At 40.1% G+C, this 16801-nt stretch overlaps 1 protein-coding gene across 1 annotated transcript in view; it reads left to right on the forward strand.

Annotated features, from left to right (window-relative positions):
- Positions 1–252: 252 nt before the first annotated feature.
- FGF2 (fibroblast growth factor 2) overlaps positions 253–16801 on the forward strand; it is a 74716-nt gene continuing 58167 nt past the window's right edge. Inside the window, exons 1-2 of the mRNA XM_077770882.1 lie at positions 253–429; positions 5286–5454. Of these exons, the coding sequence (XP_077627008.1) occupies positions 253–429; positions 5286–5454 (346 nt within the window). The remainder of the gene's footprint in view (positions 430–5285; positions 5455–16801) is intronic.

Below are 16801 nucleotides of genomic sequence, written 5' to 3' on the forward strand. Positions count from 1 at the left end.
ACCCAGGCATCCCTTGACACAAACATTTTAAAAATATTGTTTTTATGGCAGCTCATTTATCATTTTAGATACATCTGAAATTTTAATCCTTGTATTGACCTTTTGATCACTGCGTGCATCAGTTCACAATGTTTTATGTAAAATAGTTTTATACAGATATCCCCCACTTTTTGAAAGTTCTTATTATGCTACTTTGCTTTTGTGAAAGACCTACATTAGTACTTGTTTTTAGTAGCTGAAAGAAACGTGAAGATGTTTTTCACTTTCACAGAAAAAGGTGAAAAGAGAAGATTGCACTCAACATTGGTTTTGCAACAAGCCATTATAGAAGCAGCACAAACCCCCAGCAGCCAGAGGGGCACCACCAAGCTCTTTGCTTGGGAGCTATACTCAATATTTCTGCATCAAGCTGCCATAGCTTTGAACTCTGTGAGTGTCTATGCTTTATCTCTGTTTATTTTGTGCACGTACCAGCAAAATGTGTCCAACGGTATAAGATAAGGCTTTAAAAGTTTATTTTTTAGGTTTGGGAATACTCCAAAAATTTTGCACATACATTAATGGTAATTGCTCTTTCACTTTATATCATTTTGACTTAATGAAACGTTTCCCAGGAACGATCCACTGTTGGATAGTGGTAGAAATCTATAATACATTTTAATATCTGTAGAGGGCAAGTTTCTCCTCATTACTCTTATTATTTTAAAGGATAATTTTTTTAAAATATAAAATCATGACTCTTATGTAGACAAAAAGTGAATATTAACATTTCTATCTCATATGATATAGAGTTTATATTATCTTATTAATTAATGTGGAAACCAATAGGATGTGACAACAGGTTCAAAAGAAAATTCAATGAGCCACACATATCAAGGCAGAAGGAATGCTGAAATAAATTTACAAATACATGCATAACTAGCTTATCCCATAGGTAGAAGAGGTATATTAATCAGAGTTTTCCAGAGATAAGAACCAATAAGATATAAGATATAGTTGTATCAGAGATTTTTATAGGACTTGGTTTACATAGTTATTAAACCTGAGAAGTTTCAGTCTGTCATCTGTAAGTTGAGGATTAGAAAACCTGGTGGTTTAACTTCTTCTGAGTCTGAAGGCCTGAGAACTAGGGGAGCCCATGATGTGACTCCTAGTCTGAGGCCGGAGAACAAAGAATTTCAATGTTTGAGAGCAGGCAATGGATGTCCCAGCTCAAGGAGAGAGAGAAAAAAATTCACCATTCCTTTACATTTTTGTTCTATTAGGCCATGAATGGATTGGATGATGCCCACAGCATTACTGAGAGTGAATCTTCTTTATTTGGCCTACTGATTCAAATGTTAATGTCTTCTGGAAACACCCTCAAAAGACATGCCCCCAAACAATGTTTTGCTAGCTATGCAGGCATAACTTAGCCTAGCCAAGTTGACACCTGGAATTAACCATCACAGAAGGGAAAACAATGTTCTTCCTCTAGATGTAGTCCATTTGTATAGTATTGGTTACTGTTAGTCTGCCAGGGCTACCATAACAAAAGACCCCAGACTGAGGGGTGTAAACAACAGAAATTTTATTTTCTCACAGTTCTGGAAGCTGCCAGTTCAATATTAAGGTCCTGCAGGTTTGGTTTCTGGTAAGGCCTCTTTCCTTGACTTGCAGACAGAAAGAAGCCTTTTTGTTGTGTCCTCACATATCTTTTCTCTCTATGCACAGTCCTGTGTCTCTCCTGTGTATAAGGACACCAATCCTATTGGTCTCTACCTTTATAACCTCATTTAATCTTAATTATCTCCTTAAAAGGCCCTATCTCCAAATATAGTTACACTGGAGGTTAAAGCTTCAACATAGGAATGTGGGGGAGGAGGGAGGGGCACAATTCAGTCTATCAAAGTTATCTACAGTTTATAAGAGTTGTAAAGTTGCTCAAAGTCAATGAAAAGTATAGAGGCCCCAGAGAATCAGATACCTACATAATGCCTAATTTTCCATTGAAGATATTTAGTAATCTTTTTTATCCTTCAAAAGTCATTTACATTTTTCTCTATAATTAAAAGAAAAGTATTTGCTATTCTTATGTTTATGTATCCAAATGAATTTTACAATATTGTATAGTTTTTAAAATTGTGCTAAAATTTAAACTATTGTGGTTCAAAATTTTTAAACCTGGTGAGCAGAATTTTACATCAGTATTTTACTATATGTTTCCATCCAGGAACATTTAAGCTCTCATTTAATCTTTGTACTTTTCATCATTTGGATTCTGAACAATTTTTTTTTTTTTAATTTTTTCATGTTTACTTTTGAGAGAGACAGAGAGCACTGGGGAGGGGACAAAGAATGGGAAGCAGGATCTGTGCTGAGAGCAGAGAGCCTGATGTGGGGCTCGAACTCAGAAACATGAGGTCTTGACTGAGCCTAAGTTGGATGCTTAATTGACTCAGCCACCCAGGTGCCGTTGAACAACTGAACAATTCTTAATTCCAAAGTAATTTACCTTGGTGTTGTGAGGGAATTTCCTCTTCCTTTTGTAGTTTTTAAATAGTTATCACTGGAACCTAGTGGCTTTTTAAAAAATGTTTTATTTATTTCTGAGAGAGAGAGAGGGAGGGAGAGACAGCGTGAGCAGGGGAGGATCAGAGAGAAAGGGAGACACAGAATCTGAAACAGGTTCCAGGCTTCGAGGTGGCTGTCAGCACAGAGCCCAATACGGGGATCGAACCCATGAACCGCGAGATCATGACCTGAGCTGAAGTCGGACACTTAACTGACTGAGCCACCCAGGCTCCCTGGAACCTAGTGGCTTTTAAAAAGAATGAGTTTTGTACCCATCATCCTGCATTAAATTTTTTTCTTTTTATATTTATCCTTACAGCTGGGTAAATTGAGAATCTAAGTAACTTGAGTACTTACAATTCCAGTAAAAGCAAATTGATTGCTTCTAAAAATAGTGTGTCTGTCTCTGCATGGGTACAAGTGTGTGTTGTGAGGGGACTGGGTAGGAACTTGAGACAACTATCTTAAGGATGTCTTGGAATTAACACTGTTTATCTTGGACACCTAGATTCCTACAGATGGATTAGCCATTTCCTGTGATATCGCCTCTCCTGGTTTTGGAAGGAATGAGGAAACAAGCGGTTAACTTTGCAGGTAACGACGCTCCCTTAGCTCTGTGGCTTATTAGCATACAAATAACTTAACTGCCTACAGCTGTTCCCCAGATTTCTGGATACCACTGTTAAAAAAACATTTTGCCTTAGATTTATCACTTTGCTCTTGGAATACTCAGCTTTCTCTGACAGAGTTCAAGGCTTCTTCAAATCTATTTTATTTCAGAATAACTGGAAACCTCAGGAGTGCTACAGTAACATTAAGCATTCCCTAGGATACCTACAGAGATCATCTGGAAGGGAGTCATTTGTCCTAACAGATTTTCAGTGAAGATAAAACCTGTCCATTTGGGGAGATTGGTTTGAGAACATACAGCAGCCAAAAGAAGACTATGCCTGGTTTTAAAGCTCCAAAGAATCAATTCGTACTTCTTTCTAGTTAACATCCTGGAAATGCATCTGGAGTTAAACCCCTCATGGAGACTTAGGAACAAATGCATTCATCTGTTGATGCACTGATCTTTTGAAACCAAACATGTTCCTAAATAGAACATGTTCCTAAATAGATGTGTTCTCACATCTTCTTAGAAGCTTTCCCTAACCCCAGCCTACCCCCAACTGAATTACCCCTTGTCTGAAATCTTACAGCACCTCATCTTACTCTTCTATGGCCTTGGCACTTTCTGCTGGTATCTGTGTTGCTCATGCTGCCCATGGTATCTTACGCACTGTGCAGATAAGATCCTGCCTGATTGGGCATCTCCCACTGCACTTACCTGAATGATCTGCATATAGTAGATGCTCAAGATTAAGAAATTTTCTGGATGGATATTTTGCTAATCGGTAGCACCTGTTACAGTCTACTGAAAATTACCAAAGTCTGATCAACTTCAATTTTGTAGTTTGGGATTTTCAGAAAACTACCCTCTCTCCAGGAAAATACCCAACCATTTAACCAGGGCTATGGACAGTTTAGGAATAAGACATGGAAACTGATGGGGCTTGGGGGTGATAGTGTGTGGGGGGGTTGCAGCTGATGACCAAGAAAGCTTTTTTTTTTTTTTTTTTAAGAAAGAATTCTTGAAGCTGTCTTTGGTGCCAAAGAACGGGACCCATGGGCAGAAAGAGCAGCTCTAGGGCTGTGATGGGTAACTGATTATATACCTTCAGATTAGGAGGGGTCAGGGACAGTGTAAGCCTTAAGGAATTTTGAAGCAAGGTTTCCAGGACCTTGAGGAGCTAGCTTCTGTCAGGAAAGCAGCATTTATTAACATTTAGTAAAACCTATCATGAGACCCTTCAGATGTATATCAAGGGCCATAAGCTTGGAGTACGATTGCCAGCATATATCCTTTCGCAGTTGAGATAAAGTAAGTTTCCAAAGGATTTTTATATGTTAAAAATAGACTTATAGGATCCTGGGGAGGGGGGGGGGACAGAGGATGTCAGGATAATGTTAGACTAAAGATTCTCTTCTGCTCCCAGCAAGGTGTCATCATGAGGCAGCTGAACTCCTAGAGGGAGATCATTGTGCTGGTTTCAAGGACTTATCAACGGGCTATAGGCAGTAAAGGAATTAAAATTTTCATTTGCCTTAGTTTCCCACATCACCGTGGCAAGCACCTTAACCCCTTTCCTTTGTTCTTGGGTAGCCAGGAGTGTCTGAGGAATATCACACATACCCACCTTGGAGGTGGTGGAGGGAAGGGTGTTGCTGTTAGCCTCTTCTTTGCCCTCAGTTTGCCCCATCCGTCATCAAACAGACTTCTATCACATGAGAATTTGAGGCCTATCTTCATCGTTTCACGTTGTCTACTTCAAATTAGGGTGGTAGAAGAAACTGTTTTTCTCTTAGCAATCCAGTGTGCTCTCTTTCTCTGTCGTCTTTCCTTTTATTAGTAAATGATTTCAGTCTCTGCCTTCAATTATAAAGTTTGTGCCCCGTGCGTACCCCCCTCCCCTATTTTGGTGATTTGAGGTGTTCAAAACTTAATCTGACACAGAATCCTTCCTCATTTCCGATTCCTCTTCTTGCGCGTGGAAATCGTTTGAAACGCTGGCACGGAAAAGAATGGGGGAGAAAGTTGCATGTAAACGTTGAAAAGTTGAGTCACGGCTGGTTGCACAGCAAAAGCTCCACAGTGCGGAGAAAGACTAACTGCAGCTCGGGTGGCGTAGGGCTGGCCGGGCGCCTTCTGGGGAACCAGGGGGGTCGANGGCAGCGGCGCCTTCCCGCCCGGCCACTTCAAGGACCCCAAGCGGCTGTACTGCAAAAACGGGGGCTTCTTCCTGCGCATCCACCCCGACGGCCGAGTGGACGGGGTCCGGGAAAAGAGCGACCCTCACAGTGAGTGCTGCTTCCCCATCCCGTTTCCATCCCCTGTGGTTCTGTCCCCGCTCCCCTCCGTTCCCTCCTCGGTGCTTTTTCCTTCTCTTCACTCCGACCTTAGTGGGACGTGTGGTTTCTTTCCTAGCGGCCCTCGGTGGTTTCGGGCTCACCACTCGCCCCCTCCTCCCGGGAGCTGCGGTGTCGGGTTAGATCCTTCCCCGGGCTTCGGAGTGTGCCAGTTTCCCCTGGTAAACCAGTCCTCTGGGCCCTGAGCCGCAGGGTTCCCGGGCTTTGGAGGCGGGCTCCCTTCGCGCAGACAACCTGTCGCTTGGGGGCTGGCGAGCGGCTCGAGGAGATGCTGTCTGGGTCCCCATCCTGAAGTTCCAACCCCTTCTGTGTCAAATGAGCGCAGTCCCGCGGACAAAGGGGGTGGGGGGGGGACCAAAGCCGAATTAAGTGCTCTTTACTGTAAAAATACCTTTCCAGAGTTGTGCCCTTAAACTCTGATTTGGTAGGATCCAGGCCATCTGGCACACTGCTCTTAACACATCCATTTCTATTTTTTTCCAAATTGCCGAAAGCTGAAGCAGCAAAAGATGAAGACTTTTGGTTAATAAAGTTGCGACACACTTTTGTTTCGGTAGTGACAAGAACTGCAAAAACTTTTATCTTTCATCTGCAGTTATTACTGGCTTTGGGATCTTGAACTTGTTTCCTGATACCTAAAAATGGGCGTAATGTCTACCTTGCATCAGGTTTGAGGATCAAGTGGGAATTCATATCAAGTACACAGAGGACTCCTTTTTCTGTCGTACATTTTTGTGTTCTGTGAAAAATATTGTGTGGTTATAAGCTGTGGAAATATAAGCTGTGGAAATAACACTAACTTAAATCATTGGTTCTTAAACTCGAGGGGTGTGTTAGAATCGCCTGGGGCTGGGTTATAACACATTGCTGAACCTTGTCTCCCAGAGTTTCTGATTTCCTGGGCCTTGAATGGGGGGCCTGATTTTGCATTTCTAACAAGTTTTCAGGTGATGGTGACCTGGGACCACACTTTGAGACCCACTCTTCTAGAGTAAAGGGGGGGGTGGGAAAGGGAATGAAATTGGCTGATTAACACTGGTGGAATTGGAAGTGAGAGAAAGAGTATCGGAGCACATTTAACTGTGCTCCTGTAAGTGTAGGTAAAACATCTGTTTTAAAAGCTGGGTATTCCACCTCTATTGGTTTCTGTTGAAGAATCAGATCCTCTACCTGCCTGAGAAAAAACCTGCAGGAGCTTCGAGCTCCACCCCCCAGGAGTTACCTCTTTATCCTAAGATGCTGATGGGATGCCTTGACACCTGTGAAGCAGTTGGAAAAGGTGAAAGCTTTGGAATGAAATCTGAGTTGACAAATGAGAAATGTGCTTTTATATTACTTGGGTTTTTGTTGATTCCAAAATAACAACAAGCAAAAGATGCAGGTCTTTCTTTTTTTTTTTTCAGGCCTGCCATCGTTTTTAAATTTTATCAGCCGCTTCTATTATCCAGTAAAACTGAAAAGATACTCATAACCCAATACATATGGGTCACTGCTATTTGTCTCTTTTAGTAACTTGAATAGGTTTCACAAAGTTAAATTTTAAGCTTTGTGTTTGAAGTTTGTTTTGCAGTTGTGTGCTAGGTTAGCACAGCTGATTAGGGCCAGGTGCATATATATCCCAATTAGTTTTGTTCTTTTCTAGCAGCATGAACTGTCTATAATAAAGGAGCATGTTCTAAGGACTACAAGATAAAAGAATTCTCCTCTACATCAGTTTCATATTGGGCCTTCCTCTAGTACTCTTTTTTTTTTTTTAAAGACCCTTTATTGCTAGATTTTTTTTTTTTCCTTTGAAGCTTTTGATACCCTATTTCCTTTAGAGTATAACTGTATAGGGGCTAGTGAGTGACGGGTAATTCTGAATTACCTTGTAATTTACACTACCACCCTTGTAATAATAGCTGTTAGCTGTTTCTTTCCAACTCTGAGTTTTTTTGTTATTTTACCTCACTGGTTCTCATAGGTGGGTGATTTTGCCCCTCCCCACCACCCCAACATTTGGCATTGCCCGGAGACATTTTTGGCTCATTTGGAGGGGTGCTACTGGTGTCTAGGAGATTGAAGCCAGGGATGCTGTTAACTATACTGCAGTGCATCCTACTTTATCCCTGCCAACATTTTCCTTTCCTTCCCTTTCCCTTTCCTTTCTTTCCTTCCCTTTCTCTTGTTCCTTTTCTTTCTTTCTTAGAGAATCCCAAGCAGACTCCTCACTGGGCTCAGTCTCATGAACTATGAGATGATGACCTGAGCCGAAATCAAGAGTTGGATGCTTAACTGACTAAGCCACCCAGGTGCCCCAGATCCCAGATGTTAATAGTGCTAAGGTTGAGAACCCTTCCAATTTGATAATTAGCTAAAGACTACATGCTAAAAGTGAAGAGTAGAATACTCATCCAGATTTGTGGAGGTTACTGATTTTTTTTCACCTTTTACCAGGCAATAGACTAACAAGAATACAAACCTGAAAATGATGAATTTAAACCACTTCTGTGTAGCTCAACCTGGACATAAGTTTAAGTACAGTATATCTTTCTAACATGTCAAAGATGTGCTGATAGTTGGCTGAACCAAGACAAGACTGATGGGAAAGACACAAGCAAAAATGATTATGGACATGCTATAACAGTATCTTCCCAATCACATCTCCTCCATTACCCCCAAACAAATGAGACTGACCAGAAAATGTGAGGAAAGAAGAACAGAGTTGATGGTTGTCACAGTTATCCAATTGTGACAAATATCACAATTATGGCTCAGATATCTAGACCTATTTAAAAAATTGAAAAACCTCTGGTCTCATTCCTCAAGCTGTTTTGTCTAGTTGACCTGAAAATCTCTCAGAGATTTATTCCTTTGGGATTAACATTTTTGGCTCAGATGTCTTCTAAAATGCAAATACCCTTTGGGTATTTGGAGGGATGGTATAAATGTGGGGGTGCTGGTTAGGTATGGGGGATGTGGCTTAGGTGCTGAAAGGGAGACAGGGCAAGGAGGTGCAGGGAAGGGAGGGCAGAGGCAGAAATGAAAGGGGAGGGAGAAGATGACTAAATATCTATTTTCCAACTTTACAGGGTTGTTGAAGGTCACTTTTGCTTCATACCTGGGTGTATTGCCACGTTTTCACTTGAAAGGGCCAATTTTCCTGCACTTCGCCTCTAGTCCTGGAGTAGCTTTTGTTTGACATGAGATTTTGATCAAAGCAAGGTATGACGACAAGGGCCTGTTTCTCCAGACTGTGTGCTCCTCACTCAGCTTCCTTGTGTCCTGGATGTTTTAGTTGGCCTCTTAAAATGTCCATGGGATTGTGTAACATTAAGTATATACTCTAAAGTAGTGAACTATGTGAAAACTTCTGAAGGAAGAACACTTTATCCTGAGAAGCACGTACACCATGTGGTGGAGTGTAGTAAGAGAAATGTATGCTGCTTATGTATGTTTTAGCATTAAATTTGTTCCAGATGGTCTTATTTAGGAAAAACTGGAGGTAGTTAGCAGTTCTGTTTCTGCCCTTGGGCTTCTCTTGGGAGGTGACTGTCTGTTTGCCATACAAGTCTGCTCCAGGTTCTAGAGGATGCTGAGACTTTTTTTTTTTTAATGTTTTATTTATTTCTGAGAGAGAGACAGCATGAGTAGGAGAGGGTCAGAGAGAGAGGGAGACACAGAATCTGAAACAAGCTCCAGACTCTGAGCTGGCAGTCAGCACAGAGCCCGATGCGGGGCTCGAACCCACGAACCGTGAGATCATGACCTGAGCCGAAGGTGGACACTTAACCGACTGAACCACCCAGGCGCCCCTAGAGGATGCTGAGACTTGGAGTGGCACAGGGACCTCCCCACTCCTGTATGGAGCAGGATTGGCATCCTGGCCTGCCTGACACCCATGCCTTTTGCCATGACACATATTCCATGCAACTCCACTCATAAAAACATGGCCTTGTGAAATTCAGAGGGAGGTGTTAGACTTTTTAGTTCACTGATCTTGTTTTATAGAGGACAGTATTGAGGTTCAGAACAGTAACTGATTACCTGCCTTTATCTCCTGATTTCTGCAGTGATCATACTGAATGAGCTTCTTGCCCACCTGGTCCCTTGCATTCTGTTCCTGCCCTCCTCCAGCCTCATTGCCCTCTGCCGTTCAGTCAGAGAGAGCACCCTCAGGGGCCCCCCTTCGTGGGCTTCCTCAATTTCAGAGCACTGGCAAACCCAGCCCCTCTGAGGGTTCTCAGGTTGCCTCTAGTTATGTTCCTAGGGCATTGGATAAAGCCACCTTTCTTCTCTACCTTCATGTAAATGGAACTATTGATTCAGCGATTCTAGATTCTCTCCCCCCATCTTTTTTTGAGTAATATCTGGCAAGTGGATCCCACTGATTTGCCTTAATAAACACAATGTTTACTGTAATGCTATTTATGTGCAGTAAACAAATGAAGTAAGAATCTAATAGCTCATTTAATCATGGAAATCATGTAATTGGTGCAGCAATGAAAGGACAATTCATGAGTCATAAATATTACCACACCTTAGAAGTCTTTTAAGAAGAGTTTGATGCCAAATGACTTCAGCCTAGAAGAGGCAGTATCCCCTTGTGACATGCCCTGAGGGCGCTCCTTGTGTTTATAAAATGTCCACTATGTAATTAGACTTTGACAATAGTATAACAACAGGGTTCTAAGTATTCTCATTTAGATTTATGATAGCACTTTAAATGGATGGCTATGATTTTTAAGTTAATTTGAAAATAAAATACTACAGATGTAATAAAACACGAACCATTCTTTATACATTATAATTATGAAATCTTTATTCATCTACACACTGATTCTCAGAAATTCCCATCTGTGATACTGAAAGGTAATTTTTAGGCCTCATATCATTGGAACTGTTATTTTTAAGCCACAAGAGGTCTGTACAACAGGATCATAACTATACATGTGCCATAGCCTTTTCTTGTTTTTCCAAATTCCAGTGTTTGTTGATTTTCCAAAAACCCTACTTGAGTCCCTTTGTCCTGTAGCACACATCTGTTAGAAGATTGGCCTGGATAAGAGTCTAAGATGTGAACTGGAGCAAGGCAAATCACATTGGGGCAAAACCCTCAACCTCATTACTGTATTCTATCCAAGCAAATGTATTGTGTTCTGTTTTGCTTTTGAGTTTGTCATTTTCTGCACTCTGAAATTGGAGATCTGGCCTTGTACTTATATGCTGTCAGTGCTCAGTAAATATTCAATGCTTGATTGTTTGCCAAATAATTTAGAATATTAGTAAATGCAGTTGTGGCAACAGGATTCTCAGTGTTTCCTTGTTGTATTCATTGTTAGATTAGCTCTTGTATTCTCCTTTACTATCAAACCCTTTCTCTAATCTAGGTTATTCATTGCCCCAGGAATTTAGGAGAAGACTAAAAGTGGTAACTCCCAGGGAACCTCATCCCTTGAGCCATAGAATATGGTTCTTAGAAGCCAGACTAGTCACATTCTAAATTCCTGTAAGATATTTTTAGTTTGAAGAAATTTGGAGGACCTGGAGGCAACTGACAGCCAATATTCAGTGTTTAATTTACATCTCGAGCCAGCTGTCCTCTGTCACTCTTCCTGCACAAGGTGACTTTTAAAATTGACCAGTATATCCTTAATGCTTGCCTATGCATTTACAGAAATCTGTATGTGTGTGTGTGTGTGTGTGTGTTTGTGTTTGTATTTTCAAAGGGCTACTTCTTCCCATATTAACTTACACTCTAAATTGAATTACCCTATAGAATTCTGTAGTGAAAGGTTTCCAGGTTTTTAAGATATTCTGGAGGTTAAAAAATGAGAAAGTTCTTGCAAGTACAATTGAACTACTGAAAAGAATTTTCCTGTTTAATTGGTAATTTATTATAATTAAGCTATACATTAATTTGTAACTAATTTATAATTAAATAATTAAAATTAGCCAGTAATTTTTTTTTCTTAAAAGAAATTTGTACAGAGCAGTAATGATCTGGCTAGATTCTGTGAGGACATTGTTCTCTGTTCATAATTTAGGCACTCGGTGAAGATGCTGACATCTTAAGGTAGGAACCATGAATTCTCCATGTAAAGCATCATGAACAACTTAGGACCATTTCCTCAGGGTGTGCTCACTAAATGTCAGCTGTGGATGAAAACATTTTGTGTGGACTGGCCTGTGTAATAGCTACTCACGGGCTGTATGCTGTAGAAAGCTTAGTTGAGGTTTGCTGTTCTCTTGGTGTAGTAAGGCTTGCATTTAGACACTTGGTCAGTCTTTCAATGAAGGTGATTGTATGTAACAAAGTTATATTTGAAAAATAATTGGGAATCTTAGCGGCTGGGTATTAGCATTTCTTAGAGTAATCCATATAGAAGTTGAATCATTTTTCAGGATAAATAGTTTAAACTTGTCAGGAATTCTGTTTTCCTTAAAAAGCACTTTGGGTTTCTGTCGTGTATTATGAGGTATGAAGTCCCTTAGGTATGCTGTGCATCGTGTGTTTGTTCTTTTGTGGCCAATATCTGGGAGTCCTGTGCGTGCTGCTGCTACTTCATCTCCTTTTCTCTTTTTAACTCTGGATCCTGTCCACTCCAGAATTCTATGTAAATCATGCCGGGACCCAGCAGTCTTTCACTTCAGTCATGTGAACTTACCCAATTTGTCACCCTGCTTTTGACACTTGCTATTATTTTCTGCCACTGTCTGTCTTCCTAAGAATGCTTTGGTTTCTGTTATACCACATCAACCTGGTTTTCTCACCCTCCAACTGTCCTTTCTTCTGGTTTCTCCTCCTTTCGGTCTTTTGCTTTCATATTCCCCAAGGCTCTGCTTTTGGCCTTCTACTCTTCTTCTGGCCTTCTACTCTTTTTTTTGTGTACTCCTGTTCCCTCAGAAGATCATTTACAGTCTCAGTCCCTGATTTTCCATCTCTATGTTAATACTCTGTTTCCCTCTGCTTGAAGGACAGATGAACTTCCACAGTCTCAACTCAAAATGTGTAAGAAAGAACCTAGGGTGTTTTTCTCAAACTATCATCTCTTTCTACCCAATTTCTATTTGTAGTGAAATTATTTTTTTAAATTTTATTTATTTATTTTTAGGGGGAAGGGGCAGAGAGAAAGGGGGAGAGAGAGTATCTAAAGCAGGCTCAGCGCTCTAAGGGCAGAGCTGAATCTGGGGCTCGAACTGACAAACAGTGAGATCATGATGTGAGCCCAAGTTAGGAGTCAGATGCTTAGTTGACTGAGCCACCCAGGCATCCCTGTACTGAAATTATTCTTGTAATCTTCAAAGCTAGACACATTAGAGTCTTCTCTGCCTTAGTGATTTTTCTTTACCCTGTCTTTTGATTTTCCTGCCTTTACTTACCTACAACCAGACCCTACCTGACCTCCCTTTTAAAATGTGATCCACCTGCTCAATCTTATTTCTCACTGTTTACCACCTATACTCTCCCGATGCTGCCAGTGCTCTTGCTTCATTATAGACCATCATTGCTACAGTGATCGGCCTTTTCTCCTGTGATCCTTGTTTTGAAAAATCCTTTTTCTTATCAGTTCCTCTCACACACTCATTTTCCACCTTTCTCTTCAAAAAATCTCTTAAGAGTTGGCTTAGCAGTCTTCTCCTTTGTGAAATGTTCCCTACCTTCCCAGGGAGAATTAATTGTTTGTATCTCTGTTTTTCCCATAATACTTGGTACATATTCTACTACAGAGCCTAATGATTTCTGTCGTAATACATTGTTGACTTGTTTCTCTCCTGCGGTGGGACCGTGAGCTCCTTGCAGGCAAGGACCGGAGCAGATTTTCTGTATCTGACCTCATGCACAGTGGGCACTCAAAGAATGTTTGTTAAGTTCTACATGTACCCGAAAAATTAGCCAACTCTTGTCACTTCCTTTTTGAGTTTCTCACATCTTCCTCCTCTTCGCCTTTACTTAGGCTGTTTCCTTGAGCTGGAAAGTCTTTTCAATCCTCTTATCTTATCCTAGTCCTAATCATGCTTCAGGCCACATTTCTTTCCCACCGTCCTATACCATCTTCCCTGCATGCTTCCAATAGCTTTATGGGTTTTAATTCCAATAAGAATATGGCAATTCCTAGTTGGTAAGGATTTAAACAAATGAACAAACATTACCTAGCAATCTCTTACTTTCTTTTCTTCTCTGAGGGTCCAAGACTGAATAGATGGACTCACCCCAGATTCTCTTGGCTCTATTTACCAAATGAATGACCAGGCTAAGGCCTATGAGGAGATTCAATCTACATTTGTGGAATGAGTTAGGACTTTAAATAAATAAGCATAAATACTTCAGAATGAGGCATGTAAAGTGGATAAATTTAATGTAGCATCACTGTAGTTCTTTCTGTAGACACCTTTCATATTATTTAAAGGGAGCAGTAAGGGTAAAACATAATTGTTTGTTGGCAGTATTTTTTAAAAAATAATTTTAATGGTTATTTTTTTTTGAGAAAGAGTGAAGAAAGTGAGTAAGGGAGGGCAGAGAGAGGGAGACGCAGAATCGAAAGTAGGCTCCAGGCTCTGAGCTGTCAGCACAGAGCCCGAAGTGAGGCTTGAACCCACAAACCATGAGATCATGACCTGAGCTGAAGTTGGAAGCTTAACCGACTTAGCCACCCAGGTGCCCCTAGCATTACTTTTTATTGTGGAAGTTTTTCTTGTCAGCTGTTGAATACACATCAGTATTTCTAGCCCATTCCAGAACTAGTTCTAATCCTCTAAAGATCTGAGAATTCATACTTGAATCAGACATTTTAATCCTTAAACCTCTATCTCTCAAATCTAAAACCAGTGAATCATTTTATAAATTAGGATTAAAATCTATCTGGTACCATTGTTAGTATCCTTTTATGGCTGTGAGGAAAGACATGAATAGTTTGATCCTAATAATCATATTTATAAGGCAGAATTCATTACAATCTTAAAACCCTTAAAAGGATAGAAATTTTGTGACAAAGTGAGTCATAGTCTTTGTGATGTGATGTCTGTAAGGGTGGGTGGGAGAAATTGCTGAATGACCAGTCTTATTTTATTCCTTTCTAAGCTGAATCATTTTGCAAATAGCAGACAATTCATAGGTTTTTCAGTGGTCATTACATAAATAGAAAATGGAAGAGAGTAACAGAATCAAATAATGCCTCCATTTAAAAAGTTACTTTCTGAATTGTATCACTTGATGAAGAGTCTTTGTCTTGAATTAGAAACAAAATTTATTTACTGCTTAATAACATATCTTTTAATCTAACACCTTTGGTCTCAGTCTGTTTCTGTCTCTGCCTCTTCTATTAATTATATTAATTTTCTTGCCGAGAATTTTTTTCCCATTCTCCTGTGTAATTTGATCTTTCTCCTCATAGCTTTGTCTGGCTTTGACTTGTTTGAAGGTAGTGTGTGTGTATTGAGGAGAGATGTCATTATTACTTATATAAAGGCTCAATGAAATGACTACTTGAATTGGATAGGGATTCAAGAGAAGAAGGTCCCTTTAATCTTGGAAATTACGATTTGGGGTAGGCATACTTTGCATTTTGCATGGTTGGTCCTCTTTTGTTAATTTCTTATTTGGAGGGTTGGAGAGCCTTTCTCAGAGGCAAATTTCATCTTGACATTTAAATATAAGATTAATTAGCCTTATTTCCTTATCTTCTTTGGAGGTAAGGCATTTCTCCAAAACATTATGTGAAAAAAGAAATCATTCTATTCTGAGTATGTTCCTAAGTTTTAGAAGTTCTTACGTACTTATATTTTTACATTACTCTAACTCAATAGTTTTTCCAAATTAATAATGGGAATATAATGCAGGTAAAATTGAGAAGACAATCTTGCTAACTGGTTCAATAGAGACACCATATATAAAGAGGACATATACAGCAGGTATTGGATTAAAAAATAATGAATTACACAACTCTTTCAGCTACTATAGGGTTGGAAAAGTGAGGCACAGATTATTTTGTAAGGAGGTTATTAAAGCCATAAAGTATTCGTGGGATCTGTCCAACCTTGGCCAGACGCTTAGGGAGATTGCTACAGTGATAGGCAAAGTCTCCATACCTGGTGGTAGAGGAAGGGCCAAATGGTTGTTTTTCACCTCTTTATACCTAGGACCTTGATATTTACTGAATATTTTTTGAATGAGTAAGTGAATGAATGAAATTCTTGAGGATATGCTCTGTGTCAGCTCTTATAAATAATATGTTTAATCTTGATTATAAACTTATGAGGCACTAGTGTTGTTATCCCCATTTATACATAAGAATACAGTTTTTGCTATTAGCTTTTCAAAATATCTCTTTGTGACAAGTGATAAATTATGCTACGTAGACTTCTTAGTTTAGAATACAGATTCAAACATGGTCAGAATTCCAGATAGACATTGTAGCAGAAATTAAAACGAATAGTGATTTGTTAAATTTTTTTTCATTTTAATTTTTGAATGTTTATTTTTGAGAAGGAGACAGAGCACGCATGAGAGTGAGTGGGAGAGGGGCAGAGAGAGAGAGAGAGAGAGAGAGAGAGAGAGAGAGAGACAGAATCTGAAGCAGGCTTCAGGCTCTGAGCTGTCAGCCCAGAGCCTGATGCAGGGCTCAGACTCACAAACTACAAGATCATAATCTGAGCCAAAGTTGGATGCTTAACCAACTGAGCCACCCAGGTGCCCCTCAGAAAAAATTTTAATGTCTGTTTGTTTGTTTGTTTGTTTATTTATTTATTTATTTATTTATTTATTTATTTATTCTGAGAGAGAGCTAGTGAGCCAGGTGGGGCAGAGAGAGGGAGAGAATCACAAGCAGCCTCTGCTCCATCCACATAGAACCTGATTTGGGACTGGAACTCAGGAACCATGAGATCATTACCTGAACCAAACTCAAGAGTCAGATGCATATCTGACTGAGCCACACAGGCACCCCTGTGATTATTCTTTAAAGATGACTGTGGGCCAGGGTAGCTGTGAACAAAGCCAACAAAATCTCCATCCTGAAGTTGCTGACATTGTAGCAGAAGAAGAAATACAAGAGATAATGATACTAAATAAACGAAACGTCAAGTGATAAGTGCCATGAGAAAAAATAAATAGGGTAAAAGGAACAGTGAGTGATAGATGGGAGTACCATTTTATTCATTTACTGTTTCAATGTTTATTTATTCTTGAGAGACAGAGTGAGCAGGGGAGGGGCAGAGAGAGAGGGAGACACAGAATCTGAAGCAGGCTCCAGGCTCTGAGCTGTCAGCACAGAGCTTGATGCAGGGCTTGAACCCACGA

The sequence above is a fragment of the Crocuta crocuta genome, unplaced genomic scaffold (assembly GCF_008692635.1).
Source record: "Crocuta crocuta isolate KB4526 unplaced genomic scaffold, BGI_CrCroc_1.0 scaffold331, whole genome shotgun sequence".
NCBI lineage: Eukaryota > Metazoa > Chordata > Mammalia > Carnivora > Hyaenidae > Crocuta > Crocuta crocuta.